At 49.3% G+C, this 26425-nt stretch overlaps 1 protein-coding gene across 1 annotated transcript in view; it reads left to right on the top strand.

Annotated features, from left to right (window-relative positions):
- The window catches only part of HPSE2 (heparanase 2 (inactive)), a 106141-nt gene that overhangs the window by 67155 nt on the left and 12561 nt on the right, over positions 1-26425 (top strand). Inside the window, exons 4-8 of the mRNA XM_005520656.3 lie at positions 3471-3644; positions 4187-4358; positions 14913-14960; positions 22938-23031; positions 25557-25663. Of these exons, the coding sequence (XP_005520713.1) occupies positions 3471-3644; positions 4187-4358; positions 14913-14960; positions 22938-23031; positions 25557-25663 (595 nt within the window). The remainder of the gene's footprint in view (positions 1-3470; positions 3645-4186; positions 4359-14912; positions 14961-22937; positions 23032-25556; positions 25664-26425) is intronic.

Consider the following 26425-nt stretch of genomic DNA (forward strand, 5'->3'; position numbering starts at 1 on the left):
TGTCCCTAAGTGCCGTACCTACACATCTTTTAAATATCTCCAGGGGTAGTGATTACACCACTTCCCTGGACAGGCTGTTCCAATGCTTGATAATGCTTTTGGTGGAGAATTTTTTCTTGTATCCAATCTAAATGTTCCCTGGCACAACGTAAGGCTCTTTTCTCTTGTCCTATACCTTATTGCTTGGGAGAAGAGGCCAACCCCCACCTCACAGCCTCCTCTCAGGTAGTTGGTAAAGAGTGATAAGGTCTCCCCTGAGCCTCCTTTTCTTCAGGCTGGATACCCCCATCTCCTTCATCTGCTTCTCACAAGACTTGTGCTCCAGACCCTTCCCCAGCTTTTTTGTCCCTCTCTGAACATGCTCCAGCACCACATCTTTCTCATAGTGAGGGGCCCAAAACTGAACGCAGCACTCAAGGTGCAGCATCACCAGTGCTGAGCACAGGGGGACAATCACTGCCCTGCTCCTGCTGGCCACGCCGTTGCTGACACAAGCCAGGATGCCATTGGCCTCCTTGGCCACTTAAGCACACTGCTGTCATACACTGCATGATGGTGTTCTTGTCATCTAACTGCAGCTGTCTGCAATGAGGGTGTCCAGTTTTTCAGGCAATCATCTCAGAGGTGAGAGGCATGCCCTTTAACCACTAATGGTTAGCTAGCTTGTGCAAACTGATCATCAAAACCCTGTCAGGGTCACTGACTGGCGTTTCCAAGTCTGCGCTCTCCCAAGACAGTTGCCAAGAACGAAGGCAGAAAGTGGATTCAATACCTGCTAGTCTTGATGTCAAGAGAGGCTGTTTTAACAATCTGGTGTGATACAGAGGTAGGTTTATTAGTACTTTTCTGCTCTTTGTAGCTTCAGTGTAGGCTATAGAGCCTTCTGTCTTCAGAGACCACCGGAAACGTGCAGGATCGAACCCCAGACATCTGTGTGTTTCTCCTAGCTCACTCCCCTGATTGCTGAGGTTTCCAGCTCGGAAAGTCGTGGCAGAACATGAAATACACGTGGCATCTCTGCGTCCAGGCGCACGGAAACAAAATAAGTGTCATGGGGAAAATATAATTTCACAGTGGCAGGCCCTGTGTTGGGATAAACAGACGTCTTGTTTCCTCTCATGGATGCATGGAAAATCAATTCCCAGTCTTCTGCAGTGGCTCCTAAACATGAACTAAATCCCCTTCTGTAGTACAATTGTTTTGTGCCAGTGAAAAGGTTTCGTTTCTAGCAGGGTAACTGCAAGTAACACCTTTTTTGCTATTCTGATTTGCCATTTGGGTGTCTATCTTCTCCTCTTTATAGGAGTCTCATTTCAAGTGCAGCTTTTTGCCTGTGGGTCTGAAGTAAATCAGTAATAAGTAACTGTATCTGTCTCTAATTCACTAAACATCCAGAAAAACAGCTAATGTGGCTGGACCACTGGGATGAATACATTAGATTAATCTAATTCAGCTACTTTTCACTCAAACAACCAGTAGCATTTTGAAAAAGGTTGTGAAAGGGATTAAGAATTTCTCTTCCACAGTTTTGCATTCTTCTTTTCATAACTTTGCTGTGTTGCATTAAATGTTAGCTGTTCAGTTAGCTTATTTCCCGGACCCTCCTTAAATCTTTACTTCTAAAATAAATTTATTCTTCTCAGACCTCTGAGCTGGCTCTGTATTCACTGAAGCTTTCAGTGACCAGGAAAGGCAACAGAATAAATGCAGATATATAGAGAACAGCTTGTCTCACCAGGAGTGAGCAGCTCCCTCTTGTCAGTGTTTCGCTTGTACCTCAGGTGGGCAGCATGGCTACAGGAAATCCTGGAGCATCACTGCTGGGCTTAGAGCAATTCCCTTAGTGTGTGGTGGCCTTCCCTACATCCCCTTCATCTCCCTTGGCAAAGGTGGTGCATGCTATCACCCTGGTGCCATGGCAAGTCTGATGTGTCCTCTGCTCCTTTTTCCCCCACTTTTTTTGGCGATGTGCAAATAGACCCAGAGCAGGCTGCCTAGACCCTTCACTGTAAGAACAAATTACTGGGAGCTGACCTAGGTGCGCATATTTCTAACTGCAGTTCAGTCTAGATAAGGGTTACCTCAATTTCTGGAGAGAATATTGTGTGCAATTCTTTGTGTACAAAGCCTCAGACCCCATCAAGGTATAAGACCTAAAGGGCTGCCCGCAAGCTCTGCTCTCCTGTCAGTAGATTGCTTCAGTGTGATTTGTTCTTGGCACTTTCCTGTGGCTGTTGATCATCTCCTTATATTTTGTAAGTGCTGACAAGCAACTTGGTTATTTGTCCAAGTGTTTTTCTGGGACCTGAAGCCAGTCTGCCTACTCTGTAATTCCCAAGTGTCTCCTTCCCCTCTTCTGAAAGTGGAGCCTACAGTCTGCCTTCCCTGGCCCCCTGGAACCTCCCTATCCCCAGTGGCTCCTCACAGTTAAGTGGTTGTGTCTCCAAGGCTGCTTCAGGAAGCTTGCTGAGTGTCCTGGGATGCAATTCAACAGGCAGGGATGATTGAAAACACCACAGTTATCTAATTGCTCCCTAACCAAATCTCCTCTTGCTGTCACGTGCGTTTGTATCCTGCTAACACTGGCATTAGCTTCATCAGCAATTTGATTGGTGTTGAGTTTTTAGGGAAGTCTTCAGAAAAAAAGGGTATTAAGTGTTTTGTCTCTCTGCCTTGTGCTAGTGTCACACCTCCCTAAATAGTGGGTCAGCTCTTTCTTTGGTTTCTCCTGTTGCTGCTGGACACCGCTGCTCATCGAGGCCACAGTACAGGGAGATGCCATCCAGGCAGATTTGGGGCTAGCAGATAGGACACAGATCCTACAAAGCCCCCAGCACCCTGGGAGGGCCTGCTGGCAGCAGGGTTTGGCCAGGCTGTCACTAGGCAGGGAGCCCCTCTCTCCCGAGGCTCAGGGGGCTGACACAAAGCTCCACTCTGTGTGTGCAGGACAGATGTCAGCCAGGTGCACAATGCAGGGGGCCTGTACCTGGTAATTGCTAGGATTGGGTTACTGCACTGGGGCTGCAGAGCAAAGACCAGGCTGTTGTGGGGTGCAGGAGAGGTGGCAGCTCCAGGGTGGTGACTTCCTCCTCCGCTCCCCAGACACTGCAGGGATCTGCTCTGAAAGAGATGCAAGGCAGAATAAGCACAGGAAAGGTCAAACTTTCCCTGCCAAGAGCAGATGAAAAGCAATGTTAAAAAGCCACTTGTTTCTGGTAACATGGCCCCAGCTCTGACACAGAGGTGGAGAGCATCCAAGTTTCATGCTGGAAGGAGATGAACCCACACCTGGAATCCTATCGGGGTTTCAAAGGTCAGGTGCCTTTCTGCAGTTACAGATGTCGTGGGGATGGCATTTGACCCTGGCTCATCCTACATAGAAGGCAAGGTATGATGGACAGCAGGATCATTTGAACCCCCCTGGAACTCGCTATCCTTTGAATTACAAACTGTTTTTTGTTTCTTCCCAGCCAGGTCTCTAGACAAACTCTATAACTTTGCTGACTGCTCTGGCCTTCACCTGATCTTTGCACTGAATGCTTTGCGCCGAAATCCCAACAACTCCTGGAACAGCTCCAATGCCCTCAGCCTGCTGAAGTACAGTGCCAGCAAGAAATACAACATCTCCTGGGAGCTGGGCAATGGTGAGTGTGGGAACAGGAGAGCCACTGTAGCAGGAAGATACTCAGTTTTGGAAGAGGATACCTGTAGCTTCCAGGATGCTTTGCCAGTGTATTTTCAGAGGGATTTAAAGGCCCCGGCTGTAAGGCAGCACTACCCCCAAGACTTGGGGTGTGAGTCTCTTAGCTGGACCTTTCTCTCAGTTGGTATAAAGCACATGAAGTGTTTCTGCCCTGGCTGCTGGGCCCAGCTGGTCCTGAGGGGCCAGGCCAGCTACTGTAGGGACTTGTATGGTGGCCACAGTGCCAGGGGAAGACCAACCCCATGGGGACAAGAGCATGACACCAAGGTACTGCTCCTTCACCCAGCACACAGCAAAAGGGGCACAGGAGAGCAGGCAGTGGCTGTCATCCACTCCTCAAAGTCTCCTTCCACTGCTCTGCAGAGCTGCCTGTGCCCTCTGCAAAGCTCAAGCTGTGTGACAGGGTGAGCTGTGTGTCTCTCTGGAAGAGCAGAGGAGGAAGCAGAGCTGACAAGTTTTGCTTGTTTATTTTTATTTTCTCAGAGCCCAATAACTATCGGACACTGATCGGCCGCTCGGTGAATGGCAGCCAGCTGGGAAAGGATTACACTCAGCTGAGAAGCCTGCTGCAACTTATCCGCACTTATTCCAGGGCACACCTCTATGGGCCAAACATTGGAAGGCCCAGAAAGAATGTCATTGCTTTCCTGGAAGGGTAAGTGGTGTTACATTGATTAAAAGAGCTCAGAAACCCCTCCTGAGACCAGTGTCCTTTGCAGCAGGCAAGCTTGCTCCTTGGCTTCCCAATGTCCAACAGCCTCCAGAGAGTGTGGCTGAGCCACCACAGTACCAGAGGCTTTGGGACATGGTCATCTGTGCTACTAAAGTTCTGCAGAGGTCCCTGGTGTGATTTTGGGATGGAATGATTAACACTCTCCCAAGCATTTCTAGCATTTCCCAATTACAGGCAGGCTGAGGTGTCTACCCTGCTGGGATGTTAGGAAAATGCAGTGGTGTGGATGCAGGCTGCTGCAAGCCCAAGGGCTGCAGGGTCAGGATGTGGGTCCTGGCACCACTTACCAATGTGCACGTTATAATCTCTGAGTCCTCCTGGACAAATTGCCTTGCTCTTCCCATTCGGTAATTTCTTCTCACTGCGCTTTCTCCATCTGTGCAGAGGAAGAACCTGTAGCAGCTTTCTTCACTGGACAAGCTCTCTTCTCCCTCCTAGAGGGATTGGCATGTCTCTCGTTTGGGAAGGCCAGAGGTGGAGAAAGAATGGTGACAGAGAGGGATGCAGACACCTGGAGGTGACATTGGACAGCTACAGGAATCAGGGAGGTGTGGGAGCCTGCTGGCAGCAGGAGTTGGGTCTGTGTGGCTCGAAGACCATGCGGCAGAAGGGAAATTCCCTGCAGGACTGTAAACAGAAACTCCAGTGCAGAAGGCTGGGCAGGGGGAGGTGTGGAAGGGACTCTGCTGGGAGCAAAGCTGGGTCTAGCATTCATTAACATCTGCAGGAATGATCTGGCAGAAACAATAAACAGCACACTGATGCAGTCCCCAGCAGGCGGGGAGGGAGCCTGGGCCAGATTCTCAGCTCTGCTGCAGCAGCACAAAGAGACCATAAAGCTGGTTGAACCAGCTGTGACACCAGCATCCCTCCCACTGACCAAAGTGGGGGAGCAGCCTCTGCACCCACACCATGGCTGCTGCCAGTGCCACATGAGAGCATCTCCTGACAGAGCCCGCGTTTGGTACCGCGCGTGGGAGCGGCGCAGGGGGAGTTACAAAATGTTGTAGTAGCCTTGATCAGCAGGAAATCTATTAGCGCCGGGAGGAGCAGGCTGAGTAAGGAAAACAATGGGGATGAGAGCCAAGAAGCTATTAGAGAAAGGGAAGTCCTACTGCTGCGTTTGCCCTTCGTGCGCCGCAGCCGGGTCCCAGGGAAGAGGGGTCGGAAGAGCCAAGTCGCACGGCCAGGGTGGTCCAGCAGCTAAATGTTGCTGGGCTGTGCTTTGACTGACAGCAACCCTGGGAGCAAGGCTGTAGTGTGCAGTCTGGTGGAGATAATGGCAGACACCCCATCTCAAATGAAAGGAAGGTATGTACGAGCTGCAGCCCTGCTGATGGGATAGTGGGGGCTCTTCATAGACCCCCCAGCTGGTGTGGAAAAGCTCTGATTAGCATGCCTGCTCTCCAAGATATATCTTCATTCCTCTGCCGCCATCCCTGCCTTCCAGGAGGGCTCTATTCCATGGGTGCTCAAAGAGTTTTGTCTCTCCCATGGAGAAACATTGTGTCCTGCACTCCAAATCCTGGTGGCTGCAGCTCACAGCAAGCGGCACGTGCCTGCATGGCCTTACAGCCTGCAGGGTCCTGCGGGAAAAGAGCTGCTGGTCTTTCCACATAAAGACCCCATTATTACCAGGCAGGGCGTAAAGAGGAGGGACAAGTCTGATTACACAAAGACAAAGGGCTAAATGCTCATTTGCAGTATTTGGACATGGAGTTACAAAAGGATAAACAAATAAACCCCAGTGCCTAAGCTCTTTGACAGCCTGAGCTTTATTCCCCGTGGCTCCCCAAGGTCTTTTCAATATGTGGGTTAGTGCTACTGAGAGCTCTGTCTTCTGCAGCAGCATCCAGAACTGGTCCACAGGATGTGGCTCAGCATGTGCCTGATGCTGTCACAGCCAGGACATGCCTCTCAGGGTCCTGAACAAGCCACACACAATCAGCAAGCAGGAGAGGGGAGAGGGAATTTAGGAAGGTTCTCTCAAAGGCAAATCTGCCATCTGCCTTGGTAGATCACCATGAGTGGTCTACATAGTGCTCACGGTAGGTTGAAGGCTCTCGAGTGAAGTGTGTGCAGCTCACAGTCCTGATGATGTGAAATTTGCAGTTTTTCTCTTATTTAAAAAAGAATGTGATGAACAGTGTAAGTCAATCATGTAGGAGGAGATATGTCAAGTGGTAGATTTTGCATCAAGAGTTAACTAAGTCTGGAGGGGTGAGATGACACCCCCGATGCAAAGATGGGTGGATTCATCTGCCAGGCAGGCAGTGCCGTGTTACACAAAGTGAGTAAGTGAGTTTTGGTAGAGGAAGTAATGGAAATGAGCTGAAATGGGACAGGAGACCTCAGAGAAGCCCAGGGAGTGCTCTCCAGCAGTAGAAACTGGCATTAGATGTTCTCCAGGGAAAGCCTTTGGGGATACCTGAGGTCCCAAAACACTCAGAGAAAAGAGTCACTGTGAAGTATTAACTAGAGTAACATTTTCCTGTTCCCTGCTCTGTTTTCCAAATATTTTAGTCTATTTTTAGCTGTTACCTTAAGCAACCAAACTAAACTTATTCTTTGTGCTTAAATTTTGTCCTGAAATAATGTCAGTGCCAACATGAATTGGGTATTTGTATCTGCTGAACACCTCCAAGGCTCTTCTGACTAAATCCTTATGCCTGTCCTCCAGGACAGGATGGGACTGAATCCCTCCTGACGTGCCCCTTTCTCTGGGGTTTGCTACAATAACGGGCAGTTTGGGCACCTGAAAGTTTGCAGCATGTAGGAGGTTGTGCAGTGTGTCCAGAGGCTGTCCTTAGGCAGGTGACACCGAGCTGTGCTGGGTGACAGCTGTGCACTACCCAGTGTTGGACGTGGGATGTACTGAGGGGAGGAGAGCCTGAAGCACAGAAGCTTGAGCTTTGCACCCCTCCAGTGCTGAGTTATTGCCCCTGAGCTCCTCCAGCACCCTGCACGGAGCAGTGGCTCAGAGCAGCCACAGCCATCGGTGTCACCCTGGGCTGGCAGGGCCTGGAGCTGTGCAGCTGCTGGTGGTGTAAGCGCGGGCTCTGCAGCAGAGAGCTGCTGCGGTGGCTGGACCTGCTATGCAGGAGGCTGGAAATGGTGTCTTGTGGATGCACAGGTGCAAGGGGGAATTTCTCCAGACACAACCAACAGTTGAGTTTGATGAGGTGTTAATTAGACCATTCATGCAGCCTGAGCTGTTGCAGAGCAGACCATGTTAGCTACCTACTGCGTCTGCGGGTACAGGAATCCCAGAACTGCTCAGAATTTGCTTGGGAAAAAAATTATGGGATTCTAAGGAATTAACATAGACTTTAACAGCAGATCAGGAATCAAAGACAAAGGTTAATGCATGGCTGGATAGCCCATTAGGTGCTGGAAGAGAACAAACATGAGGAAAAGCTATCAGGAAGGAGAGATGCTAAAGAGTGCTAAAGCTCTGAACATGTGGTACAAAACTTAGGCTGGTGTGTCTGGGTGGATTTGCCTCTGGGCTCTCATGACCATTGTTCCTCAGCTGGCATAGCCCAGTTTTTGCCACTGGTAACTCACAAGTTTGGTGTGTCACCTCACCATGAGAGGAGCTGCAGCAATGCCAGCAGGGTAAGGGCTGGCAGGCACTTTTGCTCATGCTAGACTGGCTGTTGATGCTCTGTGGCCAGTTTAGGTCCTGAGACTGCTGAGTCACCAGAAAAGTGAAAATCTTTCTTGTCTGGAGCTACACTCTTTCCCTATACCTCATCCCACAGATCTCAATCACCAGATCTTGTGGCTCCTTGGCTTATTCTCTGCCCTCTTTCCAGCCCCCTTGGCTCCTTTTTGCTACTGCAGTCACCACTGTAAATCCACCCTCTGCTCACAGAGCCACAGCACCTCCAGCCAGGTGGCAGAAGTAGGTGACAAGGTTCCAAATTGTCAGTCTTCCCCTTGCACAAAAAGTTATCAACCTTCATGATTTTACCGCCTCCTGCTCCTGGTTTGTAAAGCCTGTGGAGACTTAACCATCCGGTTCTCTGTCTCCTTTTGGTGATGTCACTTCACAGTGGTCTGAAAGGAGCCCATAAAGCTCAAGAAGCACTTTTGTCAGTGGTGGTGAAGCCCTTCCTCCCTGCCAGCTGTGGATATGCCAGGACTGGGAGGGGGCATGTCTTAGTTATTTGTGGGCAGCCAAGTAGGGGTCAGGTTAAAACCTGACTCAGTCCTCAGCCCTGCTCCTTTCACCCACAGATCAACCCCAAGCCAAGGTTTCTAACACTTATCTGGTAGAGAGAATTGGTAGCTTACAGCTCATGAAATGGCACAAGTTGAACACCATGTTTCCACCAAAGCAAAATCAAAGTGCTAAAAATGGGAGAGACTTTGGTAGTGTTTTGATGTTAACTGCCCTTGCCTTATGTCTCTGCCATCATGAGGATGAGGAGGGCTGTGCCTGTCTGTGTGGGTCAGCACGCCTCAGTCAGTTCAGGCATTAGTTTTTTATCCAAATAGCAGCCAAAGACAGTGTATAGACAGAGCCTGTTTGTTTAAATTCAAGCGAGAAGGAGAAATAAGTAACTGGAGTAGGTGGTACCTGGCAAAGGGAAGGACTCTGGATGAATTTTAGGAATGAATGTAGGCATTTTTCCCGTCCTCTTGCTGAGAAGGACTCCTGCCATATTTGACACAAGGGACTTGTAAACACTGCATTTTTAGAAGCTGTTTCAGCTGTTTGATTTTCTTTTTAAAAAAAGTATATCCTTGTTATATTGTATTACACAAGCTACCACAAGGCCGGTGGCACAAACTGTACCAGGACACTCAGCAGATCCAGAATAAGAATTTTGTGCAAAGATTTAAGCCACAAGACAAAGAACTTTAAATTAATGATACAAAAGGAGGAGGAGGCCACTGCAGCATGAACTCAAGCTCTGGTAGCATTGAACTTATGAGTGACTCAATTCATAAATACGTTGAAATGAGGTGTGAAGGATGTGATGACTCATTTTGCAGTTGGTTATACAGCAGGGTCAAGGAGCTGAGATATAAGCAAAAGATTTTGCTACTGCTCTTGTAGGAGGAAAGAGTTAATATAATTGTTGCTTCTGAAACTTAATTTGATTTCTGGAATGCCAGCATCATTGTCACCTATATAGGAAGAACAACATGGATAAGAAAAGACATAGATGAGATTACGGCACTATGTAAGTACACACTGTACCTTCATTCTGATTACTATCTACAATCTTAGTCATTTCACCTCAGAAAAGATGAAATAGAACCAGGATGTTACAGAGAGGAGCTGAGGATGTGCATAGCGTGTGATTTCTTCACATGAGAAGAGATTAAACAGGGCATGCCTCTTCAGCTCAGAAGAGAGACAGCTCAGAGGGAATGTTACTGAGGCACAAGAGCCTGTGAATGGGGGGGTTTGTCCACGGTGCAGAAAGCAGTTTGGAAGGAAGCTTTGTAAAGAAGGAGGAAGGTTATTCACATGGTATGCAATGGCATTGTGTAAGTAATTGTCACAGGGTGTTGTGGAGCTAGAGGTGGGTGAGTCCCTATCTCCTAACTCCTTGAGCTCCCCCCAAGGACATAAAGCCCCCTTTGCTGGAAGGCTCGTGCAGCCCTTCCACAGATCAGGTTGGTTGAAGAAAGGTGATGCTGAGCAGATGGAGAATACAATATATCAGCAGATTTATACCTAGTTCACACCAGACTCTGTTCCCCAGAAAGAAATTCATTAATATCCACTACAGGATAAAGGCTTTACAGCATATGGCATTAGTGGGGTCTAGTAGCTCTTTCTGCTACAGGTATTCAGTTGTGCTGCTGGAACCTGAAGAAGTCAGTAAATGAAGCCTGGGCCTTAGTGACCCTCACCAGCCAAATGAGACACAAGATCAAGTTTTTTCTACCCATCACTGTTGTCTCAAAGGCCAGAAATCTGCTACCCCGCTCTAGGGATCCGCTAGAGCACCACCACAACCACAGGCAGGCCAGTCTGGTTCCTACATTTGGGGCTTGTGCGGGGTAGGGGCTCTGTTTTGTAGTTCTTCAGGGAGTAGCAGATGAAATAAGCTATGTCTGTAAAGTCCAGCACTCAGGAGTCATTTAGATGTTAAACCACCTGGGTGCCTCTGCAATAACAACTTGTCTCCTTGTGCAGCTGCATCCTTTGTTACAGCATTGCTTTTTGCTATTTTTCTTTTTTTATATATATAATTTAAAGGATGAAAATCTGCTATTACCTGCATGGGAAAGAGATTTCCAAATGTGAATGTCTCTTTAATGTAACAGGAATAAGCCGAGGAAGTTCCAGAGGATGGCAGCTGAATCCTGACACACTCAAATGAGAAATAATGTACTTGGAGGCTAATTAACCATGGGAGCAATTTACTTAAGGTTGCAGTAGGTGCTCCATGACTGACACGTATTGAATCAGGACAGGAGATGTGTTTCAGACATCTGCCAACACTACAGTGAAAGTTGTGGTCCTGGGGGATGTGGCTATGGGAGATGCTCTGAAAGAAGTCAGATTTGACCCATGGTGTCACAATACAGCGTTTGGGTATCAGAACCATCCTGAGGTGTTGCAGCCCTCCTGCTCTTTGTCCCCACGGCCCATTCATGACCTGTGAAGTGAGCCCCACCTTGTGCTAAAATTACCATCTCTGGGACAGAGCTGTGAACTGTGTGAGCCACTGAGCAACACTGAATCACGTTTTTCTCAGTCCTAGCTCAATGCAGGGCCCCACAGGTAGCAGTGGTGGCACAGGATGCTGGCACAGAGCCAGCTGCAAGGGTAAGAAAATGGACAAATCACAGAGTAATGGGATGAGTTGGATTGAAAGGGAATTTAGAGATCATCCAGTTCCAGCCCCCTGCCATGGGCAGTGACACCTTCCAGTAGACCAGGTTACCCACGACCCAATCCAACCTGGCCTTAAACACTTCAGGGATGGGGCATCCATAGCTTCTTTGGTCAACCTGCTCCTGTGCCTTATCACCCTCACAGTGAAGAATTTCTTGCTAATACCTAATCTAAACCTACCATCTGTCACTTAGATGTCCTTACCAAGCTCAGTGACATGGTCTCATCCTCAAAATCAAAAACCCCCTACCCAAGATTCCTATTCCTCTATGTGTCTCTGATGTGTTCTGCTTTCCCAACTAGAAATGCTGCCCCAGAAGATTTCAAAGAGTTTTCTTGATGATTTTAACACGTGCCCAGATTTCTGATATGTGGAAATCCAGCCAGGGGTATTACATGGGCAGCTGTTGGGGCTGCCACCCTTCTGAATACTATTGCACAACATGGGCTGAGCTTGTCCCACTGCTCCTGGGAGGGACTTAGTGGAACTGGTGCTCACTGAGAGACTCTGGTGTGTAGAAGAATGGCAAATTTACTGTGCCAGCCCAGTCCATCTGTGCAGCACATGTGCAGGGATCTGAGCTCTCCCAGAAGTGTCTGGTTTGCTGTGCCTGCACAGGGCTGCACAAATGGAAATCCCAAATGAAAATGTGCCACCACTGGTCATTTTGACTGTATGGATCTTCACTGGCCTCAAAATCTGTGGGTGGAGCAGCAGAGGTGCTATAGGAATAAAGGGATTAGTTAAATCCCAAAGGATATTTGGATACCTGTGCATTACTGCATCTTCACATCCCCTAGGCTTTCATCTCTTACTCCTGCAGTACCACAGCTGTCTGCTGGGCTGCTCTAGGTTCCCTCTGGAGAGTAGAGACCATTGCCCAAGACATTTGCGGGGCTCCAGGAACAACTCCAGCTCTAAAGGCAGGACTTGAAGAATTACCAGGAACTTTCTCTTGCAAAAATCTCAACAAAAGGAAGAAAACAGAAAGAAGGAAAAACAGACATGGAAAAGTAAATTTGAGCTAGATATGTATGTTTCACCATAAGATTTTAATATTACCAGAACTAACTGATTTATCTTGCTATTATAGAGCACTAAGCAAGCCAAGGCTTTTCTGTCCTGTTTCTGGTCTGCACTGTGCTGCCTGAGTGATGCCTGTCCCCTAGAACAGTTTCTCAGGAACTTTTTATCGAGAAGCCAAGTAGCTTCCTAGAGACGTGGGAGATGGGGTATATGGATGTCCTGCTTCTGCTGCTCCAGAGGTTATAATAAGGGTTTGCTTTGCTTTTCAGTCCCTGCTCAAGGACAACTCTAGGTGTGTCTTCAATGGGGCTGTAGGCCCTGTGGAAATGGCAAGCAAAACCAGAGAGCTTCTTCCTTTAAGCTTGGTCTGCTCATGGTTTTGGTCTGTGAGGGGAGAGTGCCAAGCTGAGCCTGAAGGGGTGATTCAATAAAGTCCAGGATGGTTTACTTCCAGCCAGATTGTGAAGCATTTGAGGTTAGAAAACAAGTTGGGCTAATCTTCAAATCCAATTGCAACATATTGATCTTCAAATCCAATACAGATTGTGTTCATAATTTCAGTTTAGAGTTCATTAGTTCACTCTTATAGACTTTGTGCATTACATTTTATGCAGCAGCTCCTTTATAGAGAATTTAAAACCTGGGAGCTAGGGTTTTTGACTCTTCTGGCATATTTCTGCACACTTAGTTTTATACAGCAGCAACACCTCCTCAGCAATATTCACAAAATGTTCTTTTTTCCAGGTGACCAGTGTGAGTTGTGGGGAGCTCACACCTCTCCCTATGCCTGCACTTGTCACCCAGCTGACATTCTCCCCCTGCTCAGCTGGGGAGAAACTGTCCCCAACCATCGAATTGCCACTGGTCTTCCAGGCCTGAACCTCAAGAGAGACGTAAAAGCATTTCAGAAAGGCTTTTGCATCTTTTACAGAGCCTGGGAGCTGAGCTCAGAGCACTGCTGCGCAGCAGAATTGGGGATGCATCAGTGCTACAGGAGTTTACAGCATGTTATTGTTTTTCCATTTCTAATTGTATCTCTTGTCTCTCTGTCTTCAGGGATTTATTATTGCTGCCTTTGCCAGCATCCTCTTATGCTCCACGGGGTCCAGCTGCCCTTTTGTCCCAGTCTATAATTGACCATGGTCATTAATTTAAAGTCAGAATGATCATTTCCGAGCTATATTTAGCCTGAAGCTTGCTGCTCTTGTTTCAGACCTTATTAGAGGCTCATGTGCTGGAAAGCTGCTGTTCGTCCCTGCCATGACAAACAGCCTGATGGTCTCTCCTCACAAACCTTCCCCCTCCCTACCCTCGGCCATGGGGCTCTCCTTGGGGTCGCTGGACCCAGCACCACTCACCCCAGTGTGGAGCTGGGACAGCTGTGACATTGCTGCCGTGTTCCCGGGATCCTTGTGCATCAAAAGCAGCCCAAGAAAATACAGCATCGTTTCCTTTCTCAGCATATTCGTGAGCTCAGGAAAATGTCTCCTGTCATGTGTGTGCATTATCACTTCCAAAATGCATCAGCCACGCAGTGCACGTTGCACTCCTGCACAGACAACGTGCCTGTCCAGTTGGAGCAAGCCTTTCTGTGTTTCCATATCTATGCCCCTAAACAGAGGAATATCAGAACTGCTTGGGCTTCCTCGTGGGAGCTGCAGTTTTCCAAGGTGCTGTTTGTTTGGGGAGCCAGGGAGCCACCGCTGCAGCTGCCAGCTCCTCCTGTGTGGTTGCATGTGGTGCCCAAGATTAGGAATTGCTTTGGTTTGGGGACTGGCAGTGTGAGCAGGTGGACCTGTGTGGCCTCAAGTCTGACTCAAACAGGAGCTGTCTGGAAGAGGTATTTTCTTAGTCAGGTCAGAAGCCATCAGGAGAATAATAGCCATATATCACTGACTTTAACCTTGTCCATGGAAGTGCTGTGGTGAGGCATAGGAATGGAATAAACCAAAACCTAGGTCAGAATCCCATCAGTTTGCTAATAGCCAGTGCCAAAGAAAGAGTCAAAAAATAGAAAGCACTCAACAGTATTAGTCCAGCTTTTCCTCCCTTCCTCAGGAGCTTCCTGAGCAGGAGGTGGCATTTTTGCACCTAATAGCTTTGCTGGGTTTTATTTCCATTTTCTTCCATTTTCCAGTCCTTGCTTGAATCCCAGCAAAGAGTTCCTCAGATTAAATACATATTGGGGGCTAAGAAGTACCTTCTTTTAAGATGGACATTTAAAACATGTTCTTTAATTGCTGTTTAGTGTTGTTAAAGTCACAGAACTTAATACATACCTCAAGATCTTGTTCTTCAAAGGTTGTTGTGTTCCAAAAGCTCTCCCTACCTGCTCTAAAATGATGGCCAGAGCTCTGCTGATGGTTTGGTTTCATTTCGTTATTCTCAGCTGTGCTTCCTACACGCATTTGTGTTAAGTAGAATTTATTCCTTCTATTTAAGGACACAGAGGCATCATTAGAAAGCGTTTGTGGGTACAGTGGCCACCTTTGGTATCTCATGATGTAGGGTGGGCATTGTTTGTTTTAGGATTTCCCCTGTGACAACACTGGGCTTATCTGGTTTCTTCCTCTGTTTCCCACAGGTTCATGAAAGTGGCTGGTGGCACGGTGGATGCTGTTACCTGGCAACAGTAGGTATTCACCATTCCTTCTATTTTCCAGCACCCAGTGCAGTGATCACAGATGCTGGGAACAGAGCTGATGTGTCAAAGGGGCAGATGTGCTACAGCCACCTCCTCTGCCCTGCTGAACTTAATCAGGTGAAGGGGGCTCTGCCCTTCTTTCTTGAGCTTCTCAAACAATTACAGGAGTGGATGTGATAAACTTTACCTCTGTAGCTGAGACACAGGATAAAAATCCCACTGCCTGCAAACCTGGCCTGCCAGATTGCTGGAAACAGAGCCCTGAACTGGACTGCTGAGTCTCCAGGGGCAGCTGGCAGGACAAGCAGCTCCGGGGGTGGCCTGGGTAGGAACAACAAGGAGACAAAAGCCACATGTCACAGATGTATGGGACTATCTGAAAGCCCTTTTCCTTTCACCCCAATCACTGTCTCCTCCTGCCCACTGGCCTGAATCTAAACTGGTTTGTCCAGACAAGGGAGAGGCACCTCAGTCCAATTGTGAACACATCATGCCCCAGCCCCCACTCTGCTTTGTCAGGGTGTCCACAGACACACAGCTGTGTCCTACATGCAGGTGGAGCCCCAGCAGCAGGTATCAGTTAAGAGGGGATGAACATCCAAGATCCTGGCCCAGCTGAGGCTGAGAGAGATGCTGTCACCTGTTTTTCCTCCTGGTCCTACAAATGCTACATTTCAAAAGAGCAAAGGAAGCTCTGAGCTGTAGCACTGGGTGTAACAAGCACCATGTGGAGGGAGAGGTTTTCTTATTTGAGGGAAAATCCAAAAACATTTTTGTTCCTTTTATTTCCACCTGGCCTGGTTTGCATGCTGTGGCCAGAGGTAGGCTCCCCTGCAGGCTGTGGCTCTCTGCAGTGGGACTGCAAACACCAGTGCAAAGGTGAGGCACCATACAAGCACAGCACTGACCACCAAAACTGAGACAAGAGGTTTTGTGGGGCAAGCAGGACTCTCCCCCACCACAGAAAGGACACGTTTCAGAGACAAGTATTCACTGGAGGGAATAAACTATGGTGAGACCATTCTGTTCTCAGAAAAAGTGGTTTTGTTGCCATGCTGGGTTATACTTCCCACACAAGACACTGGCCTGAGCATGGGAGCCAGGGTCTCAGCTCCAGGGTGTGCTTGAATATGCTGCCCACAGGTCTTGTTCCCAAGCTGATTCTTCACAATGACTCTCCATGAGGTGCTCGGGCTGCTTTGCTGAAGTGCTCTAGTGAGGCTTGTAAAGGCCCTTTGGGGACCTGCTCTCAAGTAGAGCTCAGGGGGGTTTAAAACACGAGGTTTTCTTGCAAGTGCACCCATGGTCTCTGTGTCAACATGTTAACCTCAGAGGCTTCTGCAGATGCAACTGTTGGCATCTTAGAGGGGTTTATAGCACCAGACATGGCCAGCAACCTGTAAGTCCCATTCCCTGCCAGGCAGCAGCAGCTTGCTGCAAGGGGGACAGTGGGGTAGCAGAGGAATTGGAGCGGGATTTGTGTTACTTACAGGCTCATGCTGTGCAATGATGATCTATGTCTCATCTGGGAATTTGCTTTTCATGATTACACGATGTGCTGATCTCATTTACTTAGTCAAGGAATTTGCTTTCTGCAACAGGCCTGATGGCTGGGCCAAGTCCTTGGATGAGTTGAAGGAACAATCTTCCAGGCTTCAGATGTGGAGTTTCATCTGGTGTGCAGGGAATCTGCCTGCATGGCTGCCTTGAAACCTTTTCTCATAGGATCAGTCTGAAGTGCTTGTCAGGTCTGGTGCTGCAGCAGAAGCTTGTGGTTGGGAGGGCTGGTGCAGCTCCCCACAAGGGTCAGCAGAGCTGAGCTGCTGCCTGCTGACCCATTTCCACTGCAGTGTTTCTGCTTCTCCCCCAGCCAGGGCTTACAGCTCTGGAGATAGCAATTGTATGTGATTGTGAGGACTGGCAATGGCCATAGCTCTGAGCTGGGCTTCTGTACTGTTTATGAATAAATGTCAAAACAGTGTCTCATTCTTCTGCTCCAAACAACAAAACAAAACAAAACAAGTTCCTTTGTATCCAAGAAGAAAATTATTAGCAGGAAACTGAACTGCTGTCTAATTTCAAGTATGAGTATTTCAGTTCCAAACCCTAACGTTCTCCTGGGATATTGGTTATAAATTTGTCAAATCTGTTATTCCTTTGAAAAGTCTGTGCTCAATCCAGAAAGGGAATTGAGAAGGGAATATATTGCAAGGAGCCCTATTCTCTGTGTGAAAACAGAATATATCTGAAATATAATTGATAGAAAAGTGACACTGGGTAGAAATAAGCAGCTCACCATTGAGTCTCACTCACTCAACTGAGTATAGTTTCACTTAGATACATAACAAAACTCAGCATGTGTGCCTCCCTCTTCAGAAGTAAAGTGTTGCTGGAGAGGGATGTATGAATGGCTTCAAAGTGCTCAGGGAGTTTCCTCTAAAGGAGGGTGTGACAGTGGCTCCAAGAGCTTTGGCATTACTCTGGTGATTTAGATTGTTATGTTTGGTTATGAGGAAACCCAGACCCTGTCAGCCTTTGGATGTGGGTTTCCACTGCTCAGGATCCTCCCCACAGCCATCTCTTTGCTCTGTGCTGGTGTCCTCACACATGGCGAAGATTCATTGTCCGCTTAAACCTGCAGCTGTGCCCTGTTGCATCCCTGGGCACACTCTCAGTCTGCACAACTGGATTTCCATTTGAAGTCTTGCACACAGCTCCAAGTTTGTCATGTTTAATGGGAAAATCCTCATGCAATGCTGCCTCTGAAACACAAATCCCTAATACTTATGGGGAAAGTAAATGTTTGCATCTTCACAACCAGCAGACATCTGTCCCTGTGGCTTCTTGGAGAATGCCACCTTCTCTTCCAAGACACAAAGTCACTTGTCCTATGTGGCAAATCAGAGATGCCAGCCACACAGGCATGTGTGAGATGTTGCTTTAAATGCTTTTGCCTGGCTTGGTTTGGGTGACATCTCTTCTGGCCAAGTCATGTTGAGTATTCAGGGGGAGATGTTCATCTACTACTGAGCAGTAGCACAGGACAGATTTCCCAAAGGTGCCAGGAGAGAACTGGTATGTATGTATGTATGTATGTATGTATGTATGTATGTATATGTGTATATATATATGTATATATATATATGTATATATATATATATGTATGTATACAAGGGTGTATATATAAGGGTGTGTATTTGAGCTCACATCAGCCTGCTCCTGTGAGCACTCTGAGTGCAGTGTCTTCACAGGCTGGAAGGAAGGGGCTGCAGAAAGAAGTCTCTGATCCATTTGCACCTGTGTGGTGATTTTAAAGTCAAACCCACTACAACCTGCAAATAAACCTGGTCAGGGCACAGCTCTGCCCATGGGTTTGCAATCCTCTTCACTGTCTGATGGAAGGAACAGTTCCTGGCAGCACATGGCCCTGGCCAGCAGCACATTTCCAGGCAATGCTAGGGCAAGGCTGGGGAGATGGCACAGGCCAGGGACGGCTCCCAATGGTGAGACAGGTAGAGAAAAGTGTGGGTGTGAGTTGTGCCTTTGGGGCCAGAGAACAACCCCCAGTCACTCTTCACCAATACATTTATTGGCTGGCTGCAGGTGGGCAGCACCTCTCATCTGTGCCTGCAGGTCTTTGGAAGGGGCAGCTCACATCCTGCATCCCTTCTCCAGGAGAAGCGGCGTGGCTGCCCCGCGTCCCGCGCTGCGGACACCATCTCCTCGGGAAGATGCTCATGGCTCAGGGCCACGTGTCAGCAGAGGTGTCTCAGTTTCACAGCTGCAGTGGCAGCAGGGTGTCATGCTGACCATGAGGATCTGCCCTACTCGGCATCCCTGGCAGGAGGGTGCCCTAATTCCAAGCAGACTCTCCCTGTAGCAGCAGGCAACAAAGTAGATCCGGAAATTCCTGAGCTTTGGGAAGTGGGCTTTAATGTAATTAACTGCAACAGAAGAAGAGGTCAGATAATAGGGGCAAAGGTTTCTCTTTACAATGAAGGAGGATGTAAGTGAAACCAGCTGCCCAGGAGTCAGTGCATTGCCTTCATTAAACACAGTACAATGCTTATGGTCCCATGCAGCAAATCATGGATTTTGCCAGAAAACCATTTTAAATGTAAACACTAGACCTGGAGGTAAGAGGACAGAGACCTTATGTAGCCAGCTCCTGAATCACTCAAGTGCTCTGGTGCCTGGCACTGTCCATCTCTGGGAGGCAGTGGGGAGCTGTGTGCAGCCTAGCCTTGCAGCCTGCTCAAGAACAAGGGCATTTCTGTGTCCAGCCCTGCCTCACTACTGTTCTCAGCTCATCGTTGTCCCATGCTACATTTCCATCCAAGGATGGAGGTCAGGAGTTGGGGTGGTTCATTTCCTAGCACTGGCATGAATTCTTGCCCAGCTGTTGGCTGAATCCTTCCCCCGCACCATTCTGGTTTGGCCACCTCTGGAGCAGCCCAGTCACATCTCTCTCTGCAAAGTGCACTGATCCCATCCTGGGTTTCTATGGCATAGTCAAATGATGATTTTAGAAATGGGGTAATGTAAGTGGAGGGAAGAGAATTTGTCTCAGGTTTGTATAAAAGGCATCCAAAATATAATAGGACACCCAAAAGTAGATGTACATGGCCTTTGCTTCAAGACGTATGTTTCATCTGGGATTTGGTTGCTAGATCTCTCTTTTTCTTGGCTGTCTTTTCTCATGTTCTTGCAGACTGCCTATTCCTAGAGATGGTGGCATCAAACTAGGGGATACAATGGCCCAGCTCTATAAATATATATATATATAGCCCAGCTCTCATATCTGTTCTGTCCTGAATTAAGAGAAACAGCATGGTCAGTGCTCCTGGTGTGCATGCTAATGTTTCCTAGGCTTCAGGGCCAATTTCTGTTGCTATACCATACCCAGAGCCCACTGGAAGAACTGTCAGCCTGTGTTGGAGACAAACAGCTTGTCCAAGAGCTACATGTGCTCTGCAGAGTCGTGGCTGACAGAGACCCCTGCCCATGCTGGGGAGGGTCTGTCTGTTCATCTCCTTGCTGGACTTAGCAGAGGAGGACGTGAGTGCCACGGACCCCAGGGCTGGCTCAGGTCAGCTGCCTGGGGAGGTATTTGTCAGTGCTGGATATCTTTGCAGCTGCTGCTGGATTTTTTGGAGGTTGAAGAGTTGTGACTGTTTTAGGTTGTTGTTTTCTTTTTTTTAAAGTCAAGTGCACTGAGTCATTGTAAATATCAGCAAAGCTGCAGCCTGTACTCCAAGGAATAATCCACGCCTAATGAGCTCTTCTGCTTTAAAGGCCTGACAGTTGTTTGCATTTTGTGGATTTCTATACTGCCTATATTGACAGTTAAAGCTGCCAAAAGGAAGTGCCCTTAACTCAATAAGATCAAGCTGGAAACCAAACCTGCAGCCAGGTATCAGCACAGACCTCAGTTCCTCTCTCTTCCTCACAAGCCTTGTGCAACTGGTGCCATTTTCCCTTTTTCCTAGACTGAGGAGGATGAAACCACTTGTTGGCGTCTGAGGACTTCCCAGGCAGATTTGCAAGAGATCCTTTCCCATTTTACTGAAGCTTGTAATTGTCTTCCTGCTCTGTTTACACACCCAAAGCTGAAGTGTTCCCCTCTTCACCACCAGGAAATATGCTACCAAGAATTCTTGATACTGAAGCATGATTACTGATAATTAATTTCTGCCTTCATGCCTCTACCAGTCTCTGTTTATTTGGGTTGTTAATGAAGGTGTCAAAAAAAAAAAAAAGTGACCATGGCATATATTCCTGGGTATTTCTCTTCCCTGTAGGGTCTGGGCTGAGCACAACAGCACCTTCCCAGGCTGCCTCCACGTGATTTCTGGGGGAGCAGAGGCTCCTGTGGGTCTGCTGCTGGTCCTCTCCCCTTGGCAGTGGAGCTGCATGTCAGAGCACACCTTGTGCTTGAATGAGGTGATGAGGAGGTGCAAGCTTGTCTTTGCTCTCCAAGGAGTTCTGGGACCATATTGGGCAAGGGGCTAAACCCTGCAGAAAACTTCATGCATTGGAGGGGCCATACACAGATTGAAGTCTACCTAACTCCATCTTTTCCTTGTGAATTCAACCCTTTTTTTATGTCTTTCAGCCAGTTTTCAGCCCAGGTGATGGGGTTTTTAGTCCACAGCAGTCTGAAAAAGTAATTTCTGTTCCGTTTTTAAGTGCAGTGCTAAAATCCAAACATCTGCCATCCCCAGGGAACACTGCTTTGTAATTTTGTCTTAAAAAGTAATCTGTGTAAACCCCACCACTGCCTGCTGCTCACAGATCTGCTCTCCTCCCAGCAGCCAGTGGTTCGATAGTATGTAAGTGATCGGAACGATTTTGAACACTTCCTAAATTCTCCCTGGAGATTATCTCTGCCCTTAGCACCTTCCAGTCACCATGGATATACAGAAATGCCTCTTGCCTCCTTGCCCAGGTCACACAGTGTTGGGGTGTGCCTGGCATGTTCCCAGGCTCCTCTGGGGACACAGCTGGGACTGCACACCCAGGGGAGGGCTGACAGAGGAGGTTCCTCTCGTTGAATGCATTTGCAAGTTGAGCCTGTAATAGAATTCTGCTTTGGGACAGTTAGGGACTTGGAGAGGGGAGACACAAAAATCCTCTCCAAGCACTTGTGCATGTTGCACATGTGCCAGGTGCTCTGTCTGAGGCTGGGTTAGCCCACAGCATCCTTTGAGGATGCTCCTGCATTCCAGCACCCAAGTGAAACAGCCACCACCACTGCTACAGCTGCTCACTGGTGCAGATGAGACACATGTCATGGAGAAAGCAGCTCTGGAAAGGTGAATGCACCTTTCTCCAGAGCCCAGGTCTTAGCCCTGTTATGCATCCCAGCACCCACAGCTGCACTGGGGTCTGCAGGGGGGGAGAAGGGTCTGTGTAACTCTGGTGAAATCTGAGTGGATGTAGATCCTGTGAGGAATGGGAGGCAATGACTAAGCTCCACCAGCCCCAGCCAGAGCTGCTGCTGTTCCTGGGAACCTCCATCCCCCCAACATGGCTCTGACATACTCTGGGGCTTGCTGTGGTGAGTGGCTGATGCACAATGCAGATTTAGGAGAAGGTTCGTAAAGTTTCTCTTGCAAAACCTATTTATCAGGAAAAGGGCTGGCCCAGGGATATGCCAGTGCATGCTGCAGCAGGCATCTGTTCCCTGCAAGATTGGCAGGAGCCCCTGGGAGATGTACGAGAGCTGCCATTTCTCTTTGCATGGAGGAGAGGTGACAGCCCAAAATTCTTCCTCAGGAGGAGCAGGTTGGGATTACCTCTAGGCACAGGGTATGTGCAGTCAGCACAGAATGTCCCAGAGCCAGGAGACAGCAGTGAGACATTTCAGAGCCTTCCTCTCACACTTAGAGACAGATGATTCACATCATTATGGGCAGCACTGTAGCTGTACTTCATAAAATCAAGCACATGGAGAGCAGGAATCAGCCCCCTATATGGGAAACTCCCTGGCATTCATAGGCCAGAAGATATTTCTGTGAAAGCAGGATTTCCTCCACTGGTAACAGCCACAACATTTCTTGACAGGGAGATTGAGCAGTGGAATTTTCAGGAAGAGCAAGCAAGGAAGGTGCAGGTTGTGCAAGAGTGCTCCAAAGCCTTTGCAGGGGCATTTTGCTCCCAGCCTTTACAATACTGACCCCAGAGTTTCACCAGCTGAAGTTAAGAAATTGCAAAACTTCCCATGGTTATTGAAGTGCAGGATTCTCAGTGTTCAGGGTGTGTCCACCTTACATCCTGTTTTGGAGACTGAGGCATCTGCCACACAGGCATGACCAGAGGGCCAGGATAGGACAGGGTGCAAGCAGGGACTCCGCTAGAGCAAAGGAAGCTTATTAGTATGGGACAGCAGCAGAACAGGAGGATGTGGCTTGGGGGCAGAGACACTTCCAGCTGTCTGACCTTGTCTTCTTATTTTCCTTCCAGTTACTACATTGATGGTCGAGTGGCCAAAGTGACAGACTTCCTGAAAACACGCCTGTTGGACACACTCTCAGACCAGATCAGGAAAATTCAGAAGGTGAGCAAGTGCAAACAGTCTGCAGGGGTGAGGGGACACCACACCTGCCTCATGGCCAGGGCTCAGCATCGACACACTCCCAGGGGAGCTGGGGTGGGGTGGGCAGGGAGAGGGCTGCTGGGCCCTGTGCTCCCAGTGAAAATGCAGCCAGCTCTCATTCAGGGCACAGGGTGAAACTCCAGGCAGCAGAAAGCCTGGCCCCAGGGTGGGATGTGCAGTGGGTTTTGAGGGAAGTGGCCACAGGCTGCAGCACAGCGTGGGCTGTGCAGGTGTGCTGGGACACAGGCTGGATGCACGTGGCAGGAGCAAACACCGTGCAAAGCCCTGCTGAGGCAGCTGACTGGCTTGAGTCTCCCATCTGTCTGTTCTTCAAAGGAGCAGCATGTAATGAGGGTGAAACTGGACTTGCTCCCCAGAACAAGGACAGGAGTGAGCAGGCAGGTGGGACCAAACCTTCCTGGGCATAGCTGGTGCCATGTCTGTTCAGGAGGGGGATCCTACCACCACATCTTGCCCCACTTGCTCACAGTGCCTGGAAATGCTGCTTGCAAAGCAGTGACAGTTGCATTCCCAGAGTGATTCTCACTGGTGGAGAATTGTGACTGTTATGAACTAATGTCCTTTTTCCCTTATGATCATGTTTTGACTGTGTCAAAAAACCCAGCTGTTGCTGGGCTGTGGTGTGAGTCCATGGCTCTGCCTGGCTCGTGAGTGCTCCTTTCCTCACTGGTCCAGGGACCCAGCTCCTAACAATCTCTAACAATGGATACATGGCAGGGGCTTTCCAGGGTCCCCTCCTTTGGCTGATAGAGGGGCCAGGGCTGAGACTGACACACTCAGATGTCAGTCCTGGAAGAAATAAGGAACACCTAGTGAGCACAAAAGGCCTTAGGGACTAGAAGAGATGTCTATCCATCTGTCTTGTCTAGGTTTTCAAATCTTACCACTCACCACAATGTCTCACTTGTAATTCCTGCAGGGAGAAACCATAGAATGAGTAAACAACTCAAAGAGGCCCTGGGAAAGGGGATGAGAGGGTCAGTGCAGCAAAGCTGGAGAAGAGAAGCTGCTTGCTGAGCCCTCTGGCACAAGCTGGGAGTCATCCATGTATGTGGATGATATTCCTGCTGCGGGGGAGGCATGGCATAGTGGAATCACTGTGGGGCATACAAGAGACACCAGCTGACCCAGCCCCCAGAGGTATAATAGCCTGCCAAAAGTGGTGACGTGTCCCACCTCTGCTGCGGGTCAGAACCTGCTGGGAATGGAGTGGGACTCCATCCATTCCCAGACCAGAAGCAGCAAGGAGCTGCCCTTGGTGCAGTTCAGGGGAACCCTCACAGCCGTGGGCCAGAATTTGGCCTGCACAGGGCAGGGCTGGGGAAAGCTCTCCTGGGAATGCCAGTGTGGCTGAGCAAAAGCACAGCACTGGGTGCTAATAGCCTCCAGCTTGGCTCTGAGTCCGTGCATCCTGCCGGGGCTGATTAGAGCAGCTGGACTTGTCCACTTCCCTGTTTTATTGCTTCCTCTCCGACCGGGGAAGGTGGCGGGCTTAGATAATTACAGGCAGGATGCCAACACCTCTGGGGCTTCGGTCAGGGTTGTCGGCTCTCACAGGCTGTGAGTGGGAGGCAGCCCAGAGCTGGCGTATTTAACATCTTTGAGGGATCCCAGTCCATCCAGCACATTCCAGCGCTCCTCACTAATGGGGCAGGATCCATCAGGCTGCGCAGAGCGTTCCTGGGGCCGCTGGGTTTGCAGACATCTGGTCTTGGGAGCTTGTCACCCAGCCTGGAGAAGTGGGATTGCAGAAGAGGGGACAGGGTGTGGTGCCGAAGGTTGCTCAGGCTGGGAGAGGGCAGCTCTGGCCATCTGAGCCCTCCTGTCCCACCTGGCATCTCTCAGCTGTCTGCACTGCCGGCTGAAGCCTTGCAAGGGATGGGCCAGCATGCTCAGGCCTGCATGTTCCACCTGTGCCATGGGCTCTCAGGTGGCAGAACAGCCCCTGCTCAGCTGTGGGACTCACTGCCTGTGGCTGGAGGAATGCCACTGCCTTCTCCCTGAGTGCCCACCCACCTTTAATCCATGTGGCTCCTGTATGTGGCCCAGTGCTCCCACACTGCAGAGCCTCTGGTGCCTGGGGGCTACCCATGGCTGGCAGCCACTTTGAAAGGAGGTACGGAGAGCTAAGTTGACATGAGAGGGCAGTCTGTGAGACAGAGTGCATGGGGAGAGCACGGGGGAAGAGCAGGATCTGCGACTGGGAACATGAGAGTACCTTTGGGAGCAGCTCCAGAAGATGCAGGTGGACATAAGGCAGTAGCAGGAAAGAGTGAGGAATATCTCCCACCACCCAGCCAAGGTAAAGACACGGAGTTACATGCCATGGCCAGGCAGGCACTGACTGTCCAGCAGCACCATCACCAAAGGTCTCCACAAGGCTTCCCATGAGATAAGAGAGGTATGCTTGGCTTTAAATCACAGGTTCGCCAGAGTAATTGTGGTTGCTGTTGTCTCTCATGCAGGTAGTGAACACGTACACACCAGGGAAGAAGATCTGGCTGGAAGGTGTTGGCATGACCTCAGCTGGAGGCATGAACAACCTCTCCGATTCGTACGCAGCCGGGTTCCTGTGAGTGACGCTGCCTTGCCAGCACCAGGGCACTGCCACCCCCATGGGCTCTGCAGGCTGAGGTGCTGCAAAGCTGCTGCAGCTGGAAGAGGGCAAGCTCCAGGCCCAGAGACCCCCTCAGTACTCCCTAGCAGCCTGAGTATTGTTAATTTCTCCATTTCATACCTATTACCCCTCCTCAGCTCAGCTTTCAATTTTCTCTCCTTTGAAGCTACAACCATTCCTGGCTCCTGGGGCTTGTCCGCTGGCACAGCCCCGTGGCCTGGACATCCTGCTGCAAAGCCCTAATTCTGATATTCAGAGCTGGTTGTGATCACAAAAGATGGAGGAAGATTATGTAAGCTTTGCAGGGAAACACAGGGACATGCCTGGGCTATCAGGGCTGTGGCAGGCTGTGAGTTGAACGTCTTGCCCAGGAGTGTGAGAAGATAGGCCAGTGCAAAGGTCTGGTCCTCCCTGCTCAGACAGGGAGTGCAGAGGGATGGCAGGCTGGGGGAGCACCCCAGGCTCTGGGCACAGGGCTGAGATATTGGGGTGCACACAGGGGCTCAGGCACAGGTTTGGGATATACAAGTTGGGCACAGCTGGGCCAGAGGAAGAGACACGCAGACTTGCTGGGGCAGGGGTAGTGGAAGCCAGTTAATGCCCAGCTCACAAAACCATCTGGAGGTTTCAGCTTAGGTGCTGGAGCAGGGATCAGGTCGGATGCATGAGAGCAGCTGTGCCACTGGGACCAGGCAGTCCCCCCATAGTGTTCCCCCC

The sequence above is a fragment of the Pseudopodoces humilis genome, chromosome 9, assembly GCF_049639895.1.
Source record: "Pseudopodoces humilis isolate 2021_Gansu_Grassland_sample_001 chromosome 9, ASM4963989v1, whole genome shotgun sequence".
Taxonomy (NCBI): Eukaryota; Metazoa; Chordata; class Aves; order Passeriformes; family Paridae; genus Pseudopodoces; species Pseudopodoces humilis.